At 39.0% G+C, this 20259-nt stretch overlaps 2 protein-coding genes and 1 non-coding gene across 3 annotated transcripts in view; 1 reads left to right on the plus strand and 2 right to left on the minus strand.

Moving 5' to 3' along the window:
* Positions 1 to 6957: 6957 nt before the first annotated feature.
* Positions 6958 to 8533, minus strand: pomp (proteasome maturation protein). Its single transcript, XM_030756800.1, has 6 exons — positions 8456 to 8533; positions 8050 to 8147; positions 7827 to 7887; positions 7543 to 7644; positions 7340 to 7433; positions 6958 to 7239 (listed from the first exon to the last, which is right to left on the minus strand). Exons 1-6 carry the CDS (start codon positions 8531 to 8533, stop codon positions 7172 to 7174), a joined length of 501 nt encoding a protein of 166 aa, XP_030612660.1. The 3' UTR covers positions 6958 to 7171.
* Positions 8534 to 8719: 186 nt separating this feature from the next.
* trnac-gca (transfer RNA cysteine (anticodon GCA)) lies at positions 8720 to 8791 on the plus strand. The gene has a single exon. It is a non-coding gene; the product is annotated as a tRNA-Cys (tRNA).
* Positions 8792 to 10797: 2006 nt separating this feature from the next.
* c20h11orf65 (chromosome 20 C11orf65 homolog) overlaps positions 10798 to 20259 on the minus strand; it is a 55897-nt gene continuing 46435 nt past the window's right edge. The window contains 7 exon segments of the mRNA XM_030757207.1: positions 10798 to 10857; positions 12567 to 12621; positions 12946 to 13037; positions 13039 to 13063; positions 13065 to 13123; positions 13490 to 13708; positions 13818 to 13890. Coding sequence (XP_030613067.1) covers positions 10798 to 10857; positions 12567 to 12621; positions 12946 to 13037; positions 13039 to 13063; positions 13065 to 13123; positions 13490 to 13708; positions 13818 to 13890 — 583 coding nt within the window.

The raw sequence follows: 20259 nt of genomic DNA on the forward strand, positions 1-20259 counted from the left end.
GGAGGCGGCAATGTGAGCTGCTCATTTTGGATTCATACTGCCATCTTGTGGTTGGAGACAGAATGTAACCAATGCTGGCCATACTGCTGCAGAGTGGAAGTCAGGGTCATCATTTTACACAGTGTTTAACAAAATAAAACAGGAAAGAAACAGAGAGAGGTAATCATAATGCCGTTTGTTATCTTAAAGGGACATGCCACTAGTTTCACACTTTGAAGTTTTGTATTTACAGATCGAATAAAACATGGATGTAGCCACAGTGATGTCACCCATTGATTAAGTGAAGTCCCATTATTTATTCAGTATGACCAGAAATTAGTCACTGAGCCTGGAGCCTGGTGCCATGGAATACCACAGACCTCAATATAACCAGATGTTTTTGCATACAGGTTAATAATACCGGTTAAACACACTCCAGCGTTGGCTTCACTTTTGACATCACAAAGCCAGACAATACACCATCTTCTGTGGATCGGAGGCGGGGGGTTGACGTCACCTTGGGTTTTCCTAAGTCAAGTTTATTTCTAAAGCACGTTTAAAAACAACAGCAGTTGAATGTAAAAGTTATGCAAACCTAAAGGGGTGGAATTTGAAAAGGACAGTTTTACTGAAAGATGCAGCTGTTGAGGAATAATGAGAAATGTAGGATGCATGTACAACTGATAATGTACAACTAAGCACATATTTTGTCTTTTTTAAACACTGATCATAATTTTCTTAATTAATAAGACCCTTGCAACGCAGCAAGGTGGCTGACTCTTCAGAATAAAAGTCTCCCAAATATAATAATGCCGAAAAGAACAGATTGTAAGATTACTGAATAACATGTCTTGGCTTCATTTCCCTGCTTTTTTAGATGTTTTTATACTTCTCATTGAAACTGAAAAGTGTGGAGACGTACAGAAGCAGCTGAGGAACCCAATACACTTTACACATAATAATAATAATATTAGTTGGTTATGGTGTTTCTCCAGGCTGCCTACTGCAATAACACGATCAAAGTAGCTTTAAAGCGCAAGTTGTTTATGATGAAAAACACTGATTCAGCGGTTCCCATAGGAGTACAACGTATGCATTTTTACTCAATAGTGAAGTTCTACATATCCCCACAAAACCAACACGGGGTGGGCAACGAAAAAAAAAGGTCGCAGCACAGGGGGCGAAGCTTCTCTGCAGACATGCTGTTTTCAGGTGGTGTAGGCTTGCATCAGCAAACAGCTGGTTTCTAGTTCATCAATGAAGCATTAAGCCAATCCGCCGAGTTCTCAGATGTTCTGTCAGCCCAGGTTTGAGGGAGTGTGATTAAAAGGAAATGGGGGGAAAAGAAATACCAGGGAGAACGGCTTTAAAGAAATACAGTATCATTTATTAAATCCAAGTGATGCATTATGGATTACAAAGAAAGTAAAATCTGAATAATAGACCGATCAATCGCTTTGTTACGTATGCAACAAAAATGTGTCCTTCATAAAGTAATAAAGCATTTCTTACACTTTAAAATGTTGCTTTACAGTTCCTGATTTGTTATTTAACACAGCTTCGCCTCTGGGCGCTCATATGGGCAGTTATGTATTAGTATTATCTAAATTAACTTTATTTTCAAATATTATTGGGGCAAAATTCTTCATATATAGGAACGGCAGTCAAATCTGATGATGAAAATAAAGCAGTTTTGACTTTGGCCCACTTCTAAAACCATATTGCTTATGCAAACTTCTTCCAGAAACTTCAACTGTCACGTCTCTCTTAAAACGTCTCGGTTACAGCAGCTCTCACTCGGACAAAGGACTTGTTGTGCGCATGCGCCACTAGCCATGCCCGCATCCACTGAAGTCCAGCAAGGAGCCAATGAGGCTACTCGGCTGCTCTGCTCTCCTTGCATTTATTCATCATGGTTGCACTCACGCCATACAGCCCGCATCATGATTTTATGCAGTTACGCCATATTTCAGTTTCCAATTCATCTGATCAGAGGTACCAGAGCCACTAATACGCAGCAGCGGTCATCTGTCCAAGCGATTGGTCGATAAGCAACTCCTCCCTTGGCGTGACGCATCTTTCCCAGCATGCTCTGCAGGGCTAAGCTGTAGACCAAATTCGAATAAACACCGTTATTAAGGAACAGCAGAGATGGTTTATTGCAACCAGCGCATGCTTTGGTTAATCACGTATGTATCTGGGGGAGATGCGCAGAATGAACCACCGCATGGTAGAAAGCAAAGTCAACACAGGACTATAAATATGCGCAGTCGCAGTTAGGAACTTCGGTTGGTCCGATGGTGGTGAGATTTCAATTGATTGCTACAGTGAGTTACAGAACCTCTACGTTTCTTCTCTCCCCTCCCTCACCTCCGACATTGACCGGCCTTTTGCTCAGTAAGGAAACATATAAAGCGACACATGTGAGCCAAATGTAAGTTATAATTTATGTGAGCTACATTTCCTTAAATTATTATTTCAAATGCCCAAAATGTTGAATTTAGAAGGAAGAAGAAACAGTTTTACCTTGAATATCATGTTTTTTAAAATTAAGTTTCCAAACTTGTAAACCTTGTTGTAGGGGAGCAATCATCTCCAGTCTGTAACGTGTGGCAAAAAAGTGACTGTACGCCTGGTGCTTCGTGACAAATGAAATGATAGAAAGTTTAGCCTGTGTGTGATAAAAGATGATGCACTCACATTTCCTCAAAGTTTTGGATGCAAATTTATCAACTCTGATAAATTTGAGATTCACAGTGTAAACTGCTTTCATGTGTACAAAAGTGAATAAAAAGAGTAACAGGGGAAGCTGTTGTCCAGGTACTTCCGTTTCCATAGTGGGTGCAGCGGGTGTCCAGCAGAGCTTCACTTGTGCTGGATACTTCTACAACACCTCCTTTGTCTGTAAAATCTTGGCCGAACTTTTCTGTTTAATCTTTGTGTATTTATAGATTTTTATTTTTTGTAATGATTGGCTAAATTAGTGAGCATGTTTCAGAACCATGGACAGCGCTGTCTATTTTGTGTGCTTGGTGTTTGTGCCACCCAACAGAGCAAGCCAGATGATTCAAAGCAGGACCTGATCAACTTCCTCAAGGACCCCCACTGAAGCCACAGGACAGCTAAAATGATTTGAGCTCACATTGTTTGTCTTCAGTCGGAGCTGTTTTGGTGGTACAAACAATACCTACAGAATATCACCATGACCACAATAAAAGCAGTCAGTCTTCGTTTGAAGTGGAGGTGTTGATTAGATGAACAGAGACAGATGCAAGCTCATGCAAAACACAGTATGTATGAGAATACAAAGGCACAACAGCTGTGTTCATGCATGTTTGTGTGATTTACTAAAATGACTCCAACACAGCTCCCACTGTCGCACTGGAGATAAATGTAGATAAAAACAGGCGATTATATAAGCTGCAACGTCATCTGTCCACAAGGTGGCAGGATTTACACCTTTTTTAGATCGATTCCCTGAGACTCATCCTAACAGCCTGAATGATGATATACTTCACAGTTAGAGTTAATTTCTTAAGATTTGGGTGATTCTTTCGTTTCAGAAGAATTTTAAAAAAATAATAAAAAATAAATAAATAAAACAACATACACCAAATAGCTTAAATAAAATGCAATATGCACAAACAGCTTTAAAGATTTTGTGATATGTACATTTATTTGGAGGGCAGGAATATTTTTAGCAATTAATTTGTGTTGGAAAATGCATATTAATTCCCATTTTGTATTCCTAATTTTATTTTATTTTTTTATATTTATACGCATTCATCTCATTCACTTAAAAAATTAATTAGACACAACTTTCCCATTTAAAAAAAAAAAAAAGTTGGATGCAAAAGTTTTGGAAGACTAAATTATTATAAAAAAGGAATTTTTACACAAAAACATAATGGGACTGTTTGTGTTGCAGCCTGTTCATTCAATTAATTCGTTCAGCTGTTCTCAGGCCCACTGTAGCTGTAAAACAATGTGAGATGGCCTGTGACGATGCATCAGCGCACACCCTAAGAAGGAAACGGGCTAGATTTCTGAATCTAAAATTCAAATATAAAATCAAATAAATAAATAAATAGATAATAAAAATAAATAAATATTTTTTTCCTTTTAACTCTCAAGTTGACTGAAACAATTTAAAACTACAGAAAACAATAGAAAGGTAAACCAGGTTCCTCTGTGCCCCTAAACCTAACGGATGCAGCATTTTCCTCAAAAACGTTTATTTTCAATTTAGGAAACAAAAGTTCAACAGGAAACAAAATTTCCAGAAATAAATGAACTGTTCAGAAATTGAACAGAAAATGAACTGTTGGATTAAAAATTTAACCAGCAACCAAAAGAATGAGCAAACACCACAAGAAAACAAAATAGCACATTAAAATACAATAAATGAGCATCTATTTTAAAGTTCAAATAAAAGGAAAACCACAGGAAGAGTAATATTTAGCTTGAAGTTTGAAGCTTTTGCTTCCATTTGAGTTCCAACTTGTTTTTGAATAGTACATGTTTTTGTTGAATATACTTTAAAATATTTCACACATGTAAACTTTGTTGGAAGGGAGTTGTGAGCTCCATGTAGTCATTAAAGTGTGGCAAAGAAAGTGTTTGTACTCCTTTTGATTCATGAAAAATGACATGATGGAAAGTGGAGCCTGTGCGGCATTAAATATATTAGGGTTGATGTACTGATATTTGCTCAAGGTTTTGCATGTAAATTTACAATAGAGTGAAATCAAAGGATCTATTATCAACTTTGACCTGGTGATCTTTACAATGTATTGTACTATTTCACAGATATTTCATGTGTACAAAAGTGAATAAAAAGACTAACAGGGGGATTTGCTGCCCAGTTGCATCCTTACAAATGTTCACAGCAGAGTTTCATCATCTAACACCTCCTTTGTCTCTAAAATCTCAACTAAACTTTCTCTTCTATTTAATCTTTGTGTATTTATAGAAAAAAAATCAAAATGATTGGCTAAATTGCTGTGAGCATGTTGTTTCAGAACCACAGATGGCGCTGTTTTGTGTGCTTGCTGGATGTGTATATTTAAAGTCAGCGCTGTAGTTCAGACATTAGCTCTGCTGCTCTGACTGGACTGAACCGAAGGATGTTCAGACCTGCAGCAGACAGCTGAAGATGAGGCCCTGAAACTGTTTATATGAGAAACATTAAAGTCATCCTGACTGCCCAGTCACTAACTAATGCTACCATTATTTTTTATTAGTAGTATTATACTGTAAGAGCTACAGGCTGGACTTCTTCAGCTCCTGTTCAGAGCTGATTATTAAACATCTGCAAACATCAGCTTGTTTATGTCTCTCTCCACACCTGTAAGGACAGAAACACCAACATTTGAAAAAGTGTGCACTTCAACAACCCTCATAATGGTGGATATTATGCAGATTAATTAGTAACTGTAAAGACCAAAAACACTGTCACAGTATTGTTGGCTGACACAGACTGCCTGTGATATCAGTTCCAGTTACTATACCCGATATCGCACAGCCGATGTCCACAAAATAAAAGAAACGGGTTTATCCAAAAATACAAGAGAAAAAGAAAAGCTTAAATACAAGTACACGAATAACCTGATACGCACGGACAAAACGACAGTTACGCACAAATCAGGTTACGAGTGAACAAAGTTTTTTGAGACACTTTTTAAAAAAAATTTTTTGAGACACATTTCACGCTTCCGGAGAGCTCCAAGATTCGTGCGTGCGTGGTGCGTTTAATGCTGGTGGAAAGCTGGGTCATCTGAGTTTTGTTCGGAGTAGTGTTTTTACTTGTGAGGGTAGACCACCGTCATAACCGTCTCCTACTCTTCCTTCGTGCCTCTCAGTTTGACTGCCTGTTTTCCCAGCCAGAGAAGCATTGCACCACCTCGTGGTCGTTTTTTAAAACAAACCTAGACTATTTAAAAGTAGATGTAGGTGTATGTATTATATAATCTTCAGTTAATACTGCATAATATCCACCATTATGAGGGTTGTTGAAGTGCACACTTTTTTAAATGTTGGTGTTTCTGTCCTTACAGGTGTGCTGAGGTATCCCATTTTCCACAGAAAACGGTATTTGCCACTTCAGCACAAGTATAGAGTGAAATAAGTTCAGCGAAAAAAGCGGAAGCGTGAAATGTGTCTCAAAAAAATTTTGTGCACTCGTAACCTGATTTGTGCGTAACTGTCGTTTTGTCCGTGCGTATAATTTTTTAATATTTGTATTTGTATTTGAACACACATTTACAAGTACCTGAAGTTACACACAAAATGTTTACAACTTACAAAAAATTACAAATCCAGCATTACAGACACAGATATGTTGAGTCAATGTTCTCTCCATATCAAACCAACAAGCATCACTTTCACTCACCTTGCTTCTTGATGCTCAGTTTGAAGTTCAGCAGCCTGTCTCGACCATGTCTATATGTTTAAATGCTTTGAATTGTTGACCTGTGATTGGCCGATTAGATATTTACATTAACAAGCAGGTAAGTAGGTGTACCTAAAGAAGTGGTTGCTGAATGGATGTAGCATGACAGTAGTTGGTGCTATGTTCTCAGATTGCATATATTTTGTTTTCTGATGTATATAGTTTCACAAGTACCACCCATTTAAGCAGTTTTGTAGTTTCATTAAATCCCTCCCATTTCATTTTTGTCTGACCAATTTTACTCTGCATCAGGGCCACATTTTTGCAGAACTCTTTCCAAAGGCATTAAGGCTTTGATGAAAATGAAACAATTTGATGCACCAAAGCAACTGAGAAAACCTATAAAATAGAAGTGATGCTCTTTATTTACCTGTTGCACTGGTGAATCAAGGTAAGCTGCACAGGTGAATACTCAAGAGTGGTAGAGTGAGAGTTTGTTACACCTACTTTCTGAAAACACCCCCGGTAACTTCATGAGCACAAGTTCATCTACAAACATGTAAGTAAACTGATCAAATGAACCAACATCATGAGGAAAGTTGTGAAGTTTATTAGAAATAACCAGATGGAAATCATACAAAAGCAGCCTGTGTTAGTGACCCATTTAAAGACCACAACACAAACACGCCCATTTCCTGCCCAGATTGCAACACTCCAGCTGAGCTGTTCATTTTTATCATGGAGTCAATAAACAAATGTATTCAGACATAATAATAATAATATCTGTGTGTCCATCCTCATTCACAATAATCCCAGTTTGTATTCCACCATCATGTGTGGCTCACCCATCACTTCACTCTGGGCTGGATCTGCAAAGGAAAAGGACAAAAGCACAGCAGAGGTAATGATCAGGTATCATGTTAACACACACATCACTGAAGGTGTAGAAGGGAAGGATGAGGTTCCCACCACTGAGAATGTCCTCAAATCCAATGCACTCGTCGCTGTTTCGCAGAGTATCGAGAGCCAAGTTTGAGCTCTGTAGGAACGGCAGACGCTGGATCTGAAGGGAAGAAACGGCTGATCTTAGGACTGTGACAACACATTGAAAGTGAAGAACACAAAAACAGCTGAAAAGGGGAAGAGCCATTAAAGATGTGGACTGGAGTTACCTGCCGGGCCGCCCTGTACTCCATCTGCAGTTTGAGCGGAGCGTGAAGACCCTGAATGTTTCTGAGTGTTGAGAAATTCATTTTGTCCTGGTTAAGCTGAAACTGCTCACCAGAAAGAAACAGAAAACAGTGAGTCACCCACAGACACAAAGCTTTACTTCTTGGTGTGTACTACGATTAAACTGAGCTGCTTTTAAAAACACTTTTTATTGCATAACCAAGCACACAACACTAACACCAACTAAGCATTTAATGAAGACAGCATTAAAGCTTTAACGACTCACATTTTTTTCTGACAGCTCCAGCGGATGGCTTGGAATCAGGTCATTCTTGACACTGGTGAAGCTGTTTAATAGAAGAACCAAAGCAGGTTACAATAAGCAAACTGTGCTTTATTTGGAGGCTGGTGATGTGTTACCCAACAATCGTGTTTTAAACACTTTTTTTTAAATGGATGCATTTCAAAGGTTTGCGTTCAACTTCATGTTATTTCTGCCAGTTTCTTACCCACTACGCAGAGAGTCCTGCACTCCGTAAGCTCCCTGTGGACAGAAACCTGCCACTGGTACACTGTCCTTAAGCTGAGAGCGAAGTCCTCTGGTATTCTGCAGTTCACAGCCAAGACACACACATGCACCGTTTACACTTGGTCCCACTCAGCTCACGGCTATAAGTAACACACACCTGGAAGATGGATTTATCTAGGGGGACCTTGTGGCTAACCTAAGCGCTAGCTGGCATTAGCGCGAGTGACTAATCAAATTCACAAATACTCAACCTGGGCGGGAATAAAGACAAACAGCTACACCGAGGACTCTTTAAATGATTACACATATTATTAGAGCAAACAGAGTGCGCACCAACGAGGTTAAGATATTAAAAAATATGATTTATGATATAAACGCTATCATACCATTGTGACTCCGTTTCTTCTTCTTTCCTTTCGATATACTGCTGTATCCGGCAGCGGCTCGTATTCATGACGACACATCCGGTGCTAGCATTACGTTTCCAGATAAACAGACAATGGTGCGTTGTAATATGATGCAGCGTGAGTGAAATCAGTTAGCTGGTAATTATTCCGTGATTATACATATATAAACTTTGAAGTAATATAGAGGTAAGATTCGGGGAATACTTATGATAATTACTATATTGTGTGACAACATTTACAGGTGGGGGTATAGCTCAGTGGTAGAGCATTTGACTGCAGATCAAGAGGTCCCCGGTTCAAATCCGGGTGCCCCCTGTTTTTCAAACAATTATTTATTTGCTTTCAGAAATTCTATACATTACGTCAATGGCGAGTGATGCTTATGGAATTTACTTTTTTATTAGTCATAACAGCGTATCTATAATGTCAGTTGCAACATTATATAACATTACATTTTAAGATGTATATGGCTTTATTCAAAATAAGTGAGGAACAAGTGAGGCTGAAATGTAAAACTTTATTTATTTCGTTGTTTACACATACTTATAGCATTCAAAGCTAGCAACGCTAATCACTTGTGATTTTATTTTATTCTTTTTGAATATTTGAATGATGGGATGTGTGAAAAGTGAAAGTATGTGGTTTTCTTTCTCGCTGTGTGTGTGTCCCATCTAAGAAAGTGGAGAGATGTATAAGAAAAAAATATGTTGGCTCTAATTTGGAATAATTTTGTCGGAGAACATGATCTGGATTAATGCAGTAAATTAATAAACACATCACATCAGTTTCCTACTACTATTACTGCTTCAGGTATTGGGCACCCCGTGACAGTGGAAGCAGCTTCTCTAAGGTCATCATGGTGTAGGATCCATCCAACTTCGTCAGAGTTGGACGTTATCACCAGAGAAGAGAAGGAGATATGAGCTTTTAAAGGCTGGGAAAACTATAAATAATGTTTTGTTTAGCTTATTTCTCTACTTGAGTCATAGTTAAGACCTCTTAAGACCTGTCAGCATCACAAGGAGAGATGACCAGGTTCTCCAGGTCACTGCAGAGATATGCTTCGACATTCCCTTAGCAACACATTTGCCATGCGTGCAGATTTTTGTGAAATCAAAAAAAGGAAAGAATAATTTGAAACATCTATAGCCTTAAATTTCTTCTATTAATCAGACCAATCTGCCATGTTTATGGCAGCCCTTTCTCCACATAGACCCAGGTAGAAAAGGAAAGCAAAGAAAAAGAGAGGTAAGCAGCCATAATTTATAGGTTCCTATAAATAGAATAGAAAACAGCTACATTAGTCCCCAAAGGTGGGACAGTAGATCCCCAAGTTTTAATCAAACAACAAACAATAAATATTATAAGATTGTAACAGTGTTTTGTACCTATCTAATAAAACTTACTGCAAAGCTGAAGTCAGCTAAAGTTTAAATGCAGTGAAGTTGGTCCTTCAAGTAGCTACAACACATTTCCTGTCGATAAGAGGGGGCGATGCTTGTGGATGGAGGCAACTCCCAAAGAGCTGTGGCTGTGTTCGCACCACTTCTCTCCTGATGCTGCTGACAAGTAAAATCAAATACAGTCCTGCCACAATGAGTTAAACGCTCTCAGATGTCAAGTAAAAACCGCATTAAGAAACATGAAAGATGTCAAATACAGTTAGGTCCATAAGCATTTTGCCTTTGTATACCATCAGCATGCAGTCAAGATGTGATTGAAGTGCAGACTCTCAGCTTTAATTCAAGGATTTTAACACAAAAATTGAAACATTGTTATATACTCCTGGATTTTCAGAGGCCCAGAAGTAATTGGACAAATAACTAAAAACAATTTTCTGCCCTTGTGATGCCTGTTCCCTCATTATTCCATGAGAGACTAAGCAGATAAAAGATGTGGACTAGATTCAGTAGAAGCAGTCAGTTCAGACAGTGCAATAATCCAAAGGCACAAAGTGATTTCCAATTAATCAGACGGATACAAACACACAGGATTCAGCTGTACGCCGGACAGCAGATTTGTGTGAGCCGGTGATGATAGACAATATTCATGAATGTGAACATTATCATAAAAACTAGTTTGATCCACACAGTTATCTTGAAGAGCTGATAGCAGAAACTGAGTTTTTTGGAACAAATTACACCTCTCAGGTGTTTTTCACACACCTGGTGGGTAGCAGCCAGGTGCTGCTAATCAAATGTGCTTGATTAACTGATCAGCAGCGCGTGTGAGCACCTCTATAAAAGCAGAGGTTTTGGCAGTCTGATGCATTCAGGTGTGCGCTAACACAATTCCAAGGCAAAAAGACACTGGTAATGAACTTACATGAGTAATTTCTGCTGCCCATTGGTCTTAGAAGAAATCCTGTACAGGTTGCCAGCCTGTCACAGGGTTAACACTGAAAGGCAGACAACCACTCACACCTATGAGCAATTCTGAATCACCAATTAACCTAACTGCATGTCTTTGGATTGTGGGAGGAAACCAGAAATGCCCACACAGACACGGAGAGAACATGCAAACTCCAAGGCCTTAGAGTCAAACCCTTCTTGCTGTGAGGTAACCACCACACCATGTGCTGCCCTCTTAGAAGAAGTATAAGGCTATTTTCAAATAAGTCCATCATGCTACAGTGAGAAAGATTATTCACAAGCAGAAAACAATCAAGACATTTGTCCATTTTCCCAGGAGTGGACATTCTAGTAAATTCACCCCAAAGTCAAGGAGTGCACTGCTCAGAGAAACTGCAAAAAAACCCAAGAGCTCCATCCCTGCAGGCCTCAGTTAGCATGTTAAATGCTGAGGTTAATGACAGAACAGTTAGAAAAAGCCTGAACAAGTATAGGGTTGTGTAGTGGAAAATTTGTGTTCCACCTGATTTAACCACCACGACTGTCTTGTACAGTTACTTATTTGTATGGAAAGTGTGTGTGTGTGTGTGTGTGTGTGTGTGTGTGTGTGTGTGTGTGTGTGTGTGTGTGTGTGTGTGTGTGTGAGTGAATATAGAAAGCAACTAATTGTAAGTTGAGTTTGAGGTCATGAGATACTGTGAGCATCATTATCAAGAAAACTCCCACAGCTGGAATATAAAGACTGTATCCACACACACACACACACACACACACGAGTATCAATGAGGTGTTATTTTTCCTCTTCAGTATCAATGTCGGTGTGAAGACTGTTCGTGCTGCATTGATCCCTGCAAAGGTTTCTTTCAATAAATCTCAGAAAATCAGTTTGGTTTCATTTTCTCCACAACAATCATGGCGACAGAGGATGGGATTTCTCGAGTGATTTCTTTTCTGCTTTCATGTTGCTCCATAAAACCTGCAGGTAGACTCTGAAAGAGCTCTTACCTCTGAGTAAGTTACTGAGGAGACCAGCGCCTGACAGCTGAAAGCAGACAGAGTCAGCGCTGAAATCTCAGTTGAGAAAGAACCCAGAGTGGAGAGCGGGTGACACCAGCTTGAATTTCTGATTGTTTTAGGTCAAATTGTTTGATTACGAAATTTTAAATGATTCAGTTTGTTATGAGGGTCCACTCATAAACACAGTTGATTTGGGCTGATCACCACAGCCAGACGCAGGTTAACGGCATTGAGGGTTACATAAGTGGCGACTTACTTGGGCTGAATTTACAGACATTGGTTGTCATTGAGAATCTAGAGATTGGCTCTCTGAGATTAAAAGTGAATGCTGCCAGGAACTAACATGGGGAGCTCGAAAAATCCAAAACAGAAAGTTAAATTAAGCAAAACACTTAATCAAAATATCCAATTTATGAAAAACAAACATTGTGACAATAAAATGTGTGGATAAATGAACGTGGTTTTCCAAAAAATGTATATTTAAGTATGAGAAAAATGAATGCAAAAAATGAGAAAATGAAGACGAGGAGAAAGCAAATGAACTAAAAGGAAATAAAGATGTTTCTGTCATTTAATGCAGATTGAAAAGTTTTCCTTGTGGCATGTCTATGTAGGGTTTCTTTTAAACACTCATTCTAAATGCATAAAAATGACCTCTAATACAGGATGAATATAGAGTGATGGATACTTATATATATATATATATATATATATATCTCCACCAGGGTCGCCATGTGTCTTTTCTCTGCATGGTCCTGTAGACGACCTTCTTTATACCTGCATGTAAGGAAGTGGAGTCATATGACGGAAAAGCGTTTTCCATTTTCTTCACAGGCACACACTACACACAAAGCTTAGGATAAAGGCTGACATCTCATTTAACACAATGAAAGCAACGCGCTATTATGTGTTGGTTAGCGAAGAGGTGCTGGTAATATGCTGAAGCTGGAACTCCAAGGGAGGGGTTTCGATGACCACTAATAAGCAATAGACATAAGCTGCAGATAGCATTTATATTATCTTGTAATCACTGCTTGAAGCCACAGTGGCAGTTCCTCCCCAACAGTTTCACTTTAACACACAAACATAGGATGCACTTACATCTGCTTCAGCCATTCAATTTTCTTTCTCTTCCTCCACCTCTCTAAATCCTGCTTCTGCTGCAACTTGGAATAATGAAAGTCCATTTTTTTTGTCAGCACCGATCTCAGCAGGCTCACACATCAGTGATGGGCCGATAGGTGAAGATCTTGTAAAAGATATTGGGAGCAAAGTTGATCTGAATAAACAGGTTAGATGTCAGTAGGCATGTCTGTAATATCATATTCACACAGCTCTTGGGTGATCTGCCATTAAGAAGAAGAAGAAGAAGAAACAGCCTTTATTGTCCCACAGAGGGGAAATTTGGGTGTAACAGCAGCCGCAGTTATTATAAATATAAATAAAGATATAATAATTCACACTATTAAGAAAAGAATATATATAAAATCAACAAACAATATTAACCTTACAGAAACACAAAAACACATCTAATACTAAACAAAATGAGAAAAAACACGGAATTAGTGCGGAGCTGCTGAAACTGGCTGCCTGCTCGCGCGGCGCCGGAAGTAAAAAAAAAAAAAAAAAAAAAAAATTAGCTTACCCCTCCAAGACAAAATCTGATAAACACTCCAGCTGCAGCACCCAGCAGCTCAGCCTGCCACAGCAAAATCTCAATTCATTTTTGTTTGATTTGCTTTTATTTTATAGAGTTTGTAATTTCTGGTATCTCTTAAGGATTGACAGTTTTGAGGATGGTCTTTGGATCCTGCTGTTTCCAGTAGAAAATCAGCTCTTTGAGATACTTGAAGACTTCTCTGGCCTGTATTTTGGATAGATAAAAACCAGTTTTGCCAGTGCTTATATACTTAAAATTGTGCACATATATGAGTTTGTGTTTCCACGGCAGTAGTAGCAGATGGACCTAACACATGGCTTCTCCAGGCCCTTTGAATTATTCTGGCTGCTACCTCCTGGAGTGTCTCTTGCTCCTCCTTCCTTGAGCTACAGAAGAGGAAACGGGACAGGGACGGGCAGAGAGACGGATTATGTTTGTAGTAATTTTATTTAAGCTGCAAATACCAATATAATTTCCATTAAATTTAATTATCTATTAAGGTAAAGGCCAGTTTAGAGCTTAAGAATTAACTTATAAAAATTCCCATTCATTTTCTAAAAAATATATAAAAAAAGAACATATATAAAATATATATAATGAGATCCAAGTTAACACTCGAACTCCCAGAATTTTTCCCAGAAGTACTAGAACTCCCATAGTTGCTCATTCTGACCACAATACATTATTTGCTTAAATTTATATTAAACAAAATCAGATATATAAATATAATTTATAATCAATAAAAACATTGAAGAATACATGGATCTGTAATTTGACCAATCAACTAAATGTGCTTGTAGCAAGGAACATCAGTAGTTGGAACAAATGTCTGTGTAGATTCATCCAGGTCATGATTTTCTCAACAGCTCGAAAAAAGGTGAGTGGACTTCTTTGAAGCTTCTTCAGGCTTCTCCACCAAAAGGTGGAGAATCCCAGGTATTTAAACCCTAGTGGGAATTGTCCCCTTTGGAGGTGGCCATTGACCCCTTATTATTCATGTACTCTTGCACATAAGCTAAGGCGTTGTGGTTGTGGTTCATTACCACCAGGGTTTTTAGGTGGAACCATTGAGTCCCACCCCCCCAATAAAAGTAAGGTGTGAGTGGGGGTTGAGGTACCTGGGGAGGGATCTCAAGACTGAAATGGAGAATCTGTTGTCCAATCTTAGTGAGCCTGTGTGAATTGTAGCCTCAGTTTCCTTTTATTAGCTGACAGGAGTGGCGCTTCAAGGGTTGAAATGTTGTGCTTTCACAGATGCTCGACTGCAAGTAATTATCTAAGTTACTGTTGCCGTCAAAGCAATCTGCCCATTCACCACTGACCTCCAGCACCAACAAGACATTTTTACCCAGAGAACTCATTCAATATTTCCTCTTTTTTGAATCATTCTCTGTAAACCAGAGATGTTTGTGGGGGAAAGGCCCCGGTAGATCACCAACTTTCTCATGTGGTACCAACAACCGTGCCACATTAAAAGTCACTTAAATCACCTTTCTTCCACATTCTGATAGGCAGTTTGAACTTCAGCAGGTCATATTGACCACGCCCACATGCCTAAATGTTTTAAGTTAGTGCCATGTGATTGGCTGATTAGATATTTACATTAACAATAATTGAACAGGGATACCTAATAAAGTGCCTGTTCAATGAGTGTATTTTTAATATTACTGACCTCTAGATGGCACTCTTTAACAAGTAATTCTCGCTTCTTGTTGGTTTTCCACGCCTCTTATGGTTCACATGAATCTTGAGTATGCATAAATTTACTGAAACCTCTAACTCTAACCATATTATTTGCCTAAAGCTTAGCTTAAACTGTCTTCTTGCTACAATTTCACAGCACTCCATTTTTGGGACTTAATTTTTTGTCCCAAAAGATGGGCTGTTCCACATAATATGACTGTTTAAACAGATTTGTCCCCACAACATGAGCAATACCAGTACACTCACATACACATACCAAATCAGAAAGGAACTTTTCAAATCTCTAATGAGTAATGTTCTTTTCTCTCAGCCTCTTGACTTGAACAGCCAGGCCGGGCAGCAAGGCACTCTGTGTCTTAGTCAACCCACTCAATTAGTTTGTCAGATACTGAGGCATAGAGTCATCACCCAGCTGTGTGGGATTTCTCCATGGTAATAAGAAACTGCAGCAAATCAGAGCCGTTAATGCTGAAGTGACTTCATGCAGAGCCCAGAGCATGCACATGAGATTTTACTGGAGACACATAAATATACTGAAGGAAATTTAGGAGCACATGAGAGACGATAGACAGGAAAAAGCCTCCAAAAGCCCACAAACAGCAGATTTGTGTTGTTTTCTTGCCAGTGCAAAGACAGGTGCATCATGTTTTCATGAGTCGCTATCTTTTCTCTATATAACCATATCGACCAAACAAAAAGGAATAGATTACATACGCAGGTCGCATAAAAAAAAAGAGACTTTCATATTTCACTTTCTGCTCCTTCAGCCAATTTCAGACTAACCATTTCAATAAAGTGTGAACTGCCAGCAGGAGTATAGAATTCCTCTGGACTCTTTCTATATTTATACCAGCTGCTGCATATTCAGAAATGTATTTGTGGTCTATATATTACCCAGACCGCAGTCCTGTTTGCAGCTTTCCAAACAAACTGTCCTCATAACTCTGGACGAGAACATTGCACATATGAATTGCTAACTAGACAGATGTCCCTTATGCAAATAGCCACAGAATGCATTTCCCAACCAAAGCCTGTGGGCATGTAACAAAACTCATTTCGCATGTATTCAAAGCAGGAATCTATTTCTTTTCGCCATGGGGGATCTGCTGTCACTTTGAATCCTAACAAGGACAGATATTTATATTAACCAGGCAGGATTTGTATCTGCATACTCCAGATATATTGTGCACAGTTTCAGCACAGTTTGGATTCCTGAATATTTATTGGAATTGTTGATATTGCCAAAGGCACAAGTGGAGAGCTTCCTCAGACCCACAACACACTACATTTGCATGAAGGAACTCTCCTGCATGATTCTACTTTGTTGACACCCCTCGTGTTTTAATTAGTTTGAGTTTTGTGCTGCCAAAACAAGCATCGACAACAAGAAGATTACAAACTTAAGAGAGGGAGTGAAAAAACAAAACAAAACAACATGCAAGATTATACATCAGCAGGCTTAGGTGATAACAATTTTGTGATCTTTACAAACTGAATCTAAAGTGCTACTTAATTCACCCCAGCACCTCATTGTTTATCAGTGAGAGTGCTGAAACAGTGTAAAAAAACTTGTTTTACTGCGGTGGGACAATAATTAATCAGCCCTTTGTATTCTGCTTTTGTTTTTCCAGCTATTTTAGCCAGTGTTGGCAGCTCCTTGATCAGTAGCATTTACTCCTGTAATCATAAACAAGCCAATCTAGTTTGAAAGAAGCATTTTCCTGTCATTTTAAACATATTTTTGAAAGATTTGTTTCCATGCAGGTGACTTTAAAAAATAAAAAAAAGAGCAATCATCATGGGCATGAATGTGCTGGTCGTTTTGGCTTTTAATGATTTACTTGAACTATTCTTTATCCAGGGTGAAATGACTGTGCAGTATACATTTTTAATGAGCTTTTTTTTTTTTCTTTTTTTTTTAATCAAGAAGTGGCTGGAAATGTTTGAATTGATTTTGGAGTTTCTTTAATTCACACTAAGGTCAAAAGTATACATACTTTGGCATAAAAAGGATTTGTTTGACAGCACTCGTTGCGCCGTCAGTTCAAAGAATAGTACGTAAGTACAAGTTATTCGGCTGTTTCACCACTTTGCCGAGGTCTGGATGAAGACCCAAACTGTCACTCGCAGATCAAATTGGCCAGGAACCACCAAGGCTCAAGCCAGCTAAGAACTGGAAACCGCTGGAACACCAGTGTCACTGTCCACAGTGGAGGGACTTTTACATCACCATGGAGTGACAGGGTGCCGACCAAGACAGAAGCCCCTGCTCCAAAATCAACACCTTCAAACTCAACTGAAATTTGTGGCAGCCCACGTGGACAAGACAGATGTCTTCTGGAGAAAAGTCTGGGAACTCTACCAATTCTGCCAAGAAGCGTGTTCAAATATCCAGCCAGAATTATGCCAGAAGAGAGCATTATTCTCCTATATTGGCTTCTCCTCATTGGCTCCCTATTAAATACAGAACTGAATTTAAAATCCTTCTTCATATGTACAAGGTCTTGAATAATCAGGCCCCATCTTATCTCAAAGACCTCATAGTACCGTATCACCCCAATAGAGTCCTCTCAGACTGCTGGTTTACTTGTGGTTCCTCGGATACTTAAGAGTAGAACGGGAGGCAGAGCCTTCAGCTTTCAGGCCCCTCTTCTGAGGAACCAGCTCCCAGCTTGGATTGGAAAGACACCCTCTCTAATTTTAAGATTAGGCTTGAAACTTTCCTTTTTGATAAAGCTTATAGTTAGGGCTGGATCAGGTGACCCTGTGTCTGGTTAAGGTGTAACTTGTGAAGGGACGTTAACCAAATATTGGTGGAAGTATCTGCCGGATGCCACAAGGGTCTGTTTTTAAGTTCCCTTTACTTTTCCTCTATAAATGTCACCACTTGGTCAAACCATACTCACACATATAGATTTCTGTTACTACAGAATGAAAAACAGCTCCTGATAGGGCCTGCTACCACCAGCATGTCATCTATTATGTTGTGTTGATGAAAATCAGTAGCGCATGTCCAATAGTTTCCTGCAGCTGAATGAGTCCAAATCATAACTCATTAGTATTAGACAAACTGGCCCAGCACTGGCAGCATTACCTTCTCTTTTCATCTCTTGAAATATTTAACCAGCATTAGACCATTCCTTTTATCTTCTAATCTAGAAATAATCATACGTTCTTTTATCCCCTCTATGCTAGATTATTGCAACGCTTGTTATTCAGGCATCAGCAGTTGAAACATCGAAAGACTAAAGCTGACTTGAAAAGCTCTCACAAGGCTTGTAACATGTTTGAAGAGGACCAGCCACATCACACTAAACCTCGCCGCCCTTCATTGTTACCTAACGCCTTTCAAAGCTTGTTTTTAAAGCTTTGACTGCTCAGGTTCCTGCTCATGTGTGCGTTCACCTAATGAGCCTGATCGCTGCTTGAGATTTTCTGGCAGAGCCCTGCAAACTGTTCTGAAATCTCGGCTAAATTAAAGGTGGTCAGGACTTTGCTGTTGCGACTGCTCATTTGTGGACCTCACTGTTTGAGGATCTAAGACAGGCAAACACAGTGCCCTGTTTTTAAATCTCTTCCTAAAGACCACTTTTGTCTGAAAGTTTTTATTTTTCTCTTGCTCACTGTTTTTAAAAAAATCCAAATTTATCATGACACTGACCACAACCTGTGCAACTGGCACACCTGCTGAATGGGAGACAGAAGAACGTCCTGCGTCCTTTTATGTTAGACAAGTGGACAGATTATTTATTCATACTATCACCATGGTTGTTCTCATTGTCATGTCAACCCCCTGCATTTTAACTAGGTGTGCCAATCTCAGCCTTTCATTTCTCTCTCTCCCACTGCTCCCAGTTTTTTTTTGTTTTTTTCTGGCTCCAGATGATATCAGTATTTCAGTGCCAGGGCACCAGAGCAATGACAGCCAATTCAGGAAGTGCTTTCTTCTTTCCAGACCCTCCTCAGAACGGGAACAATTCAACTCCACCATAAAACAGTGCAAGGAGACGTATATTATTTTATCAATATTACAGAAACACAACCTTACCGTTAAAGGTCCCACAAATTTTTTCAGTGCCAATTGTTCTGTGGCAGGGAAAATTCCTCCAGTAATAGTTAATACTTTAAACAGTAGGGGGCAGTATAAGACAAATTCACACCTTCTAAGAGATATATATATATATATATATATATATATATATATATATTCCCAGTTTCTGTGTTTGAATTCTCTTTATTGGTAGGCGTTTTTAAATCAGTGATATGTGGTGAAAGCTTGTGGTGTTGTAATAGGACATGTGGTTAGTGGTTTATAGGCAGACCCTCTTTTCAGATGCGATCAACACAATAGCACTGGTGAGAAAAGGGAGAAAAGAAACATTACTGCCATTATTGCATAGAATAGACTAGTAATTCCCAGAAATCTCCAATAAGAGTCTCAGAAAAAGCAGGCAGCTGGATTCAGTCACGAGCAACCCAATGAGCCCTTTTCTTCAGAGTTATTGTAACTCATTAGAGCGCTTTGTAAAATACAATGGAGGACTGTGAGTTAGTGTGATGGGGAGGCGTAGCACAGATTGTTAGTACCAGTTTTGTTTCATCATTAAAGACTTTTACAGTGCACAAAAAAAAAAAAAAAAATCAGAATCATTAAATTTTATCTGAGACTTAAAACGATAGCTGAAAGCAAAAGTGTCCGTATAGCAGGCACAAGACGTCTTCAGCTCACTGCCCCTTCAACAGCAATTAGAGGTCCAGACACGATCATGGAGAATGGGTGGTTCATTTCACATTTAAGTGACCGGGGAATATTTGGCATTGACTCTGAATTAACTACCAACTAGACACATCATTGTCTTCCAGCCTATCACAAAAAAAGCTTTATTTCTCACTGAATGCCCCCCTACTGAGAGTGTCCTATATTCTGAAAATAAGAGTGACTAAAGATTAGTGGAAAAAATCCAGATATGGAGAAAAAATTGGACAGACAGTTAATAATTAATGTTGAAAGTTTGTATGAATAATACAGACAGAGAAAACACTGTGGGATT

Source organism: Archocentrus centrarchus, chromosome 20, assembly GCF_007364275.1.
Source record: "Archocentrus centrarchus isolate MPI-CPG fArcCen1 chromosome 20, fArcCen1, whole genome shotgun sequence".
Lineage (NCBI taxonomy): Eukaryota > Metazoa > Chordata > Actinopteri > Cichliformes > Cichlidae > Archocentrus > Archocentrus centrarchus.

Coding starts and splice junctions, on each gene's coding strand:
- pomp (XM_030756800.1), bottom strand. CDS start 8,533: ATGTGTCGTCATGAATACGAGCCGCTGCCGGATACAGCAGTATATCGA. Junction 8,148..8,455: donor GAAGAAACGGAGTCACAATG/GTATGATAGCGT, acceptor TGTGAACTGCAG/AATACCAGAGGACTTCGCTC. Junction 7,645..7,826: donor TGGAGCTGTCAGAAAAAAAT/GTGAGTCGTTAA, acceptor TCTGGTGAGCAG/TTTCAGCTTAACCAGGACAA.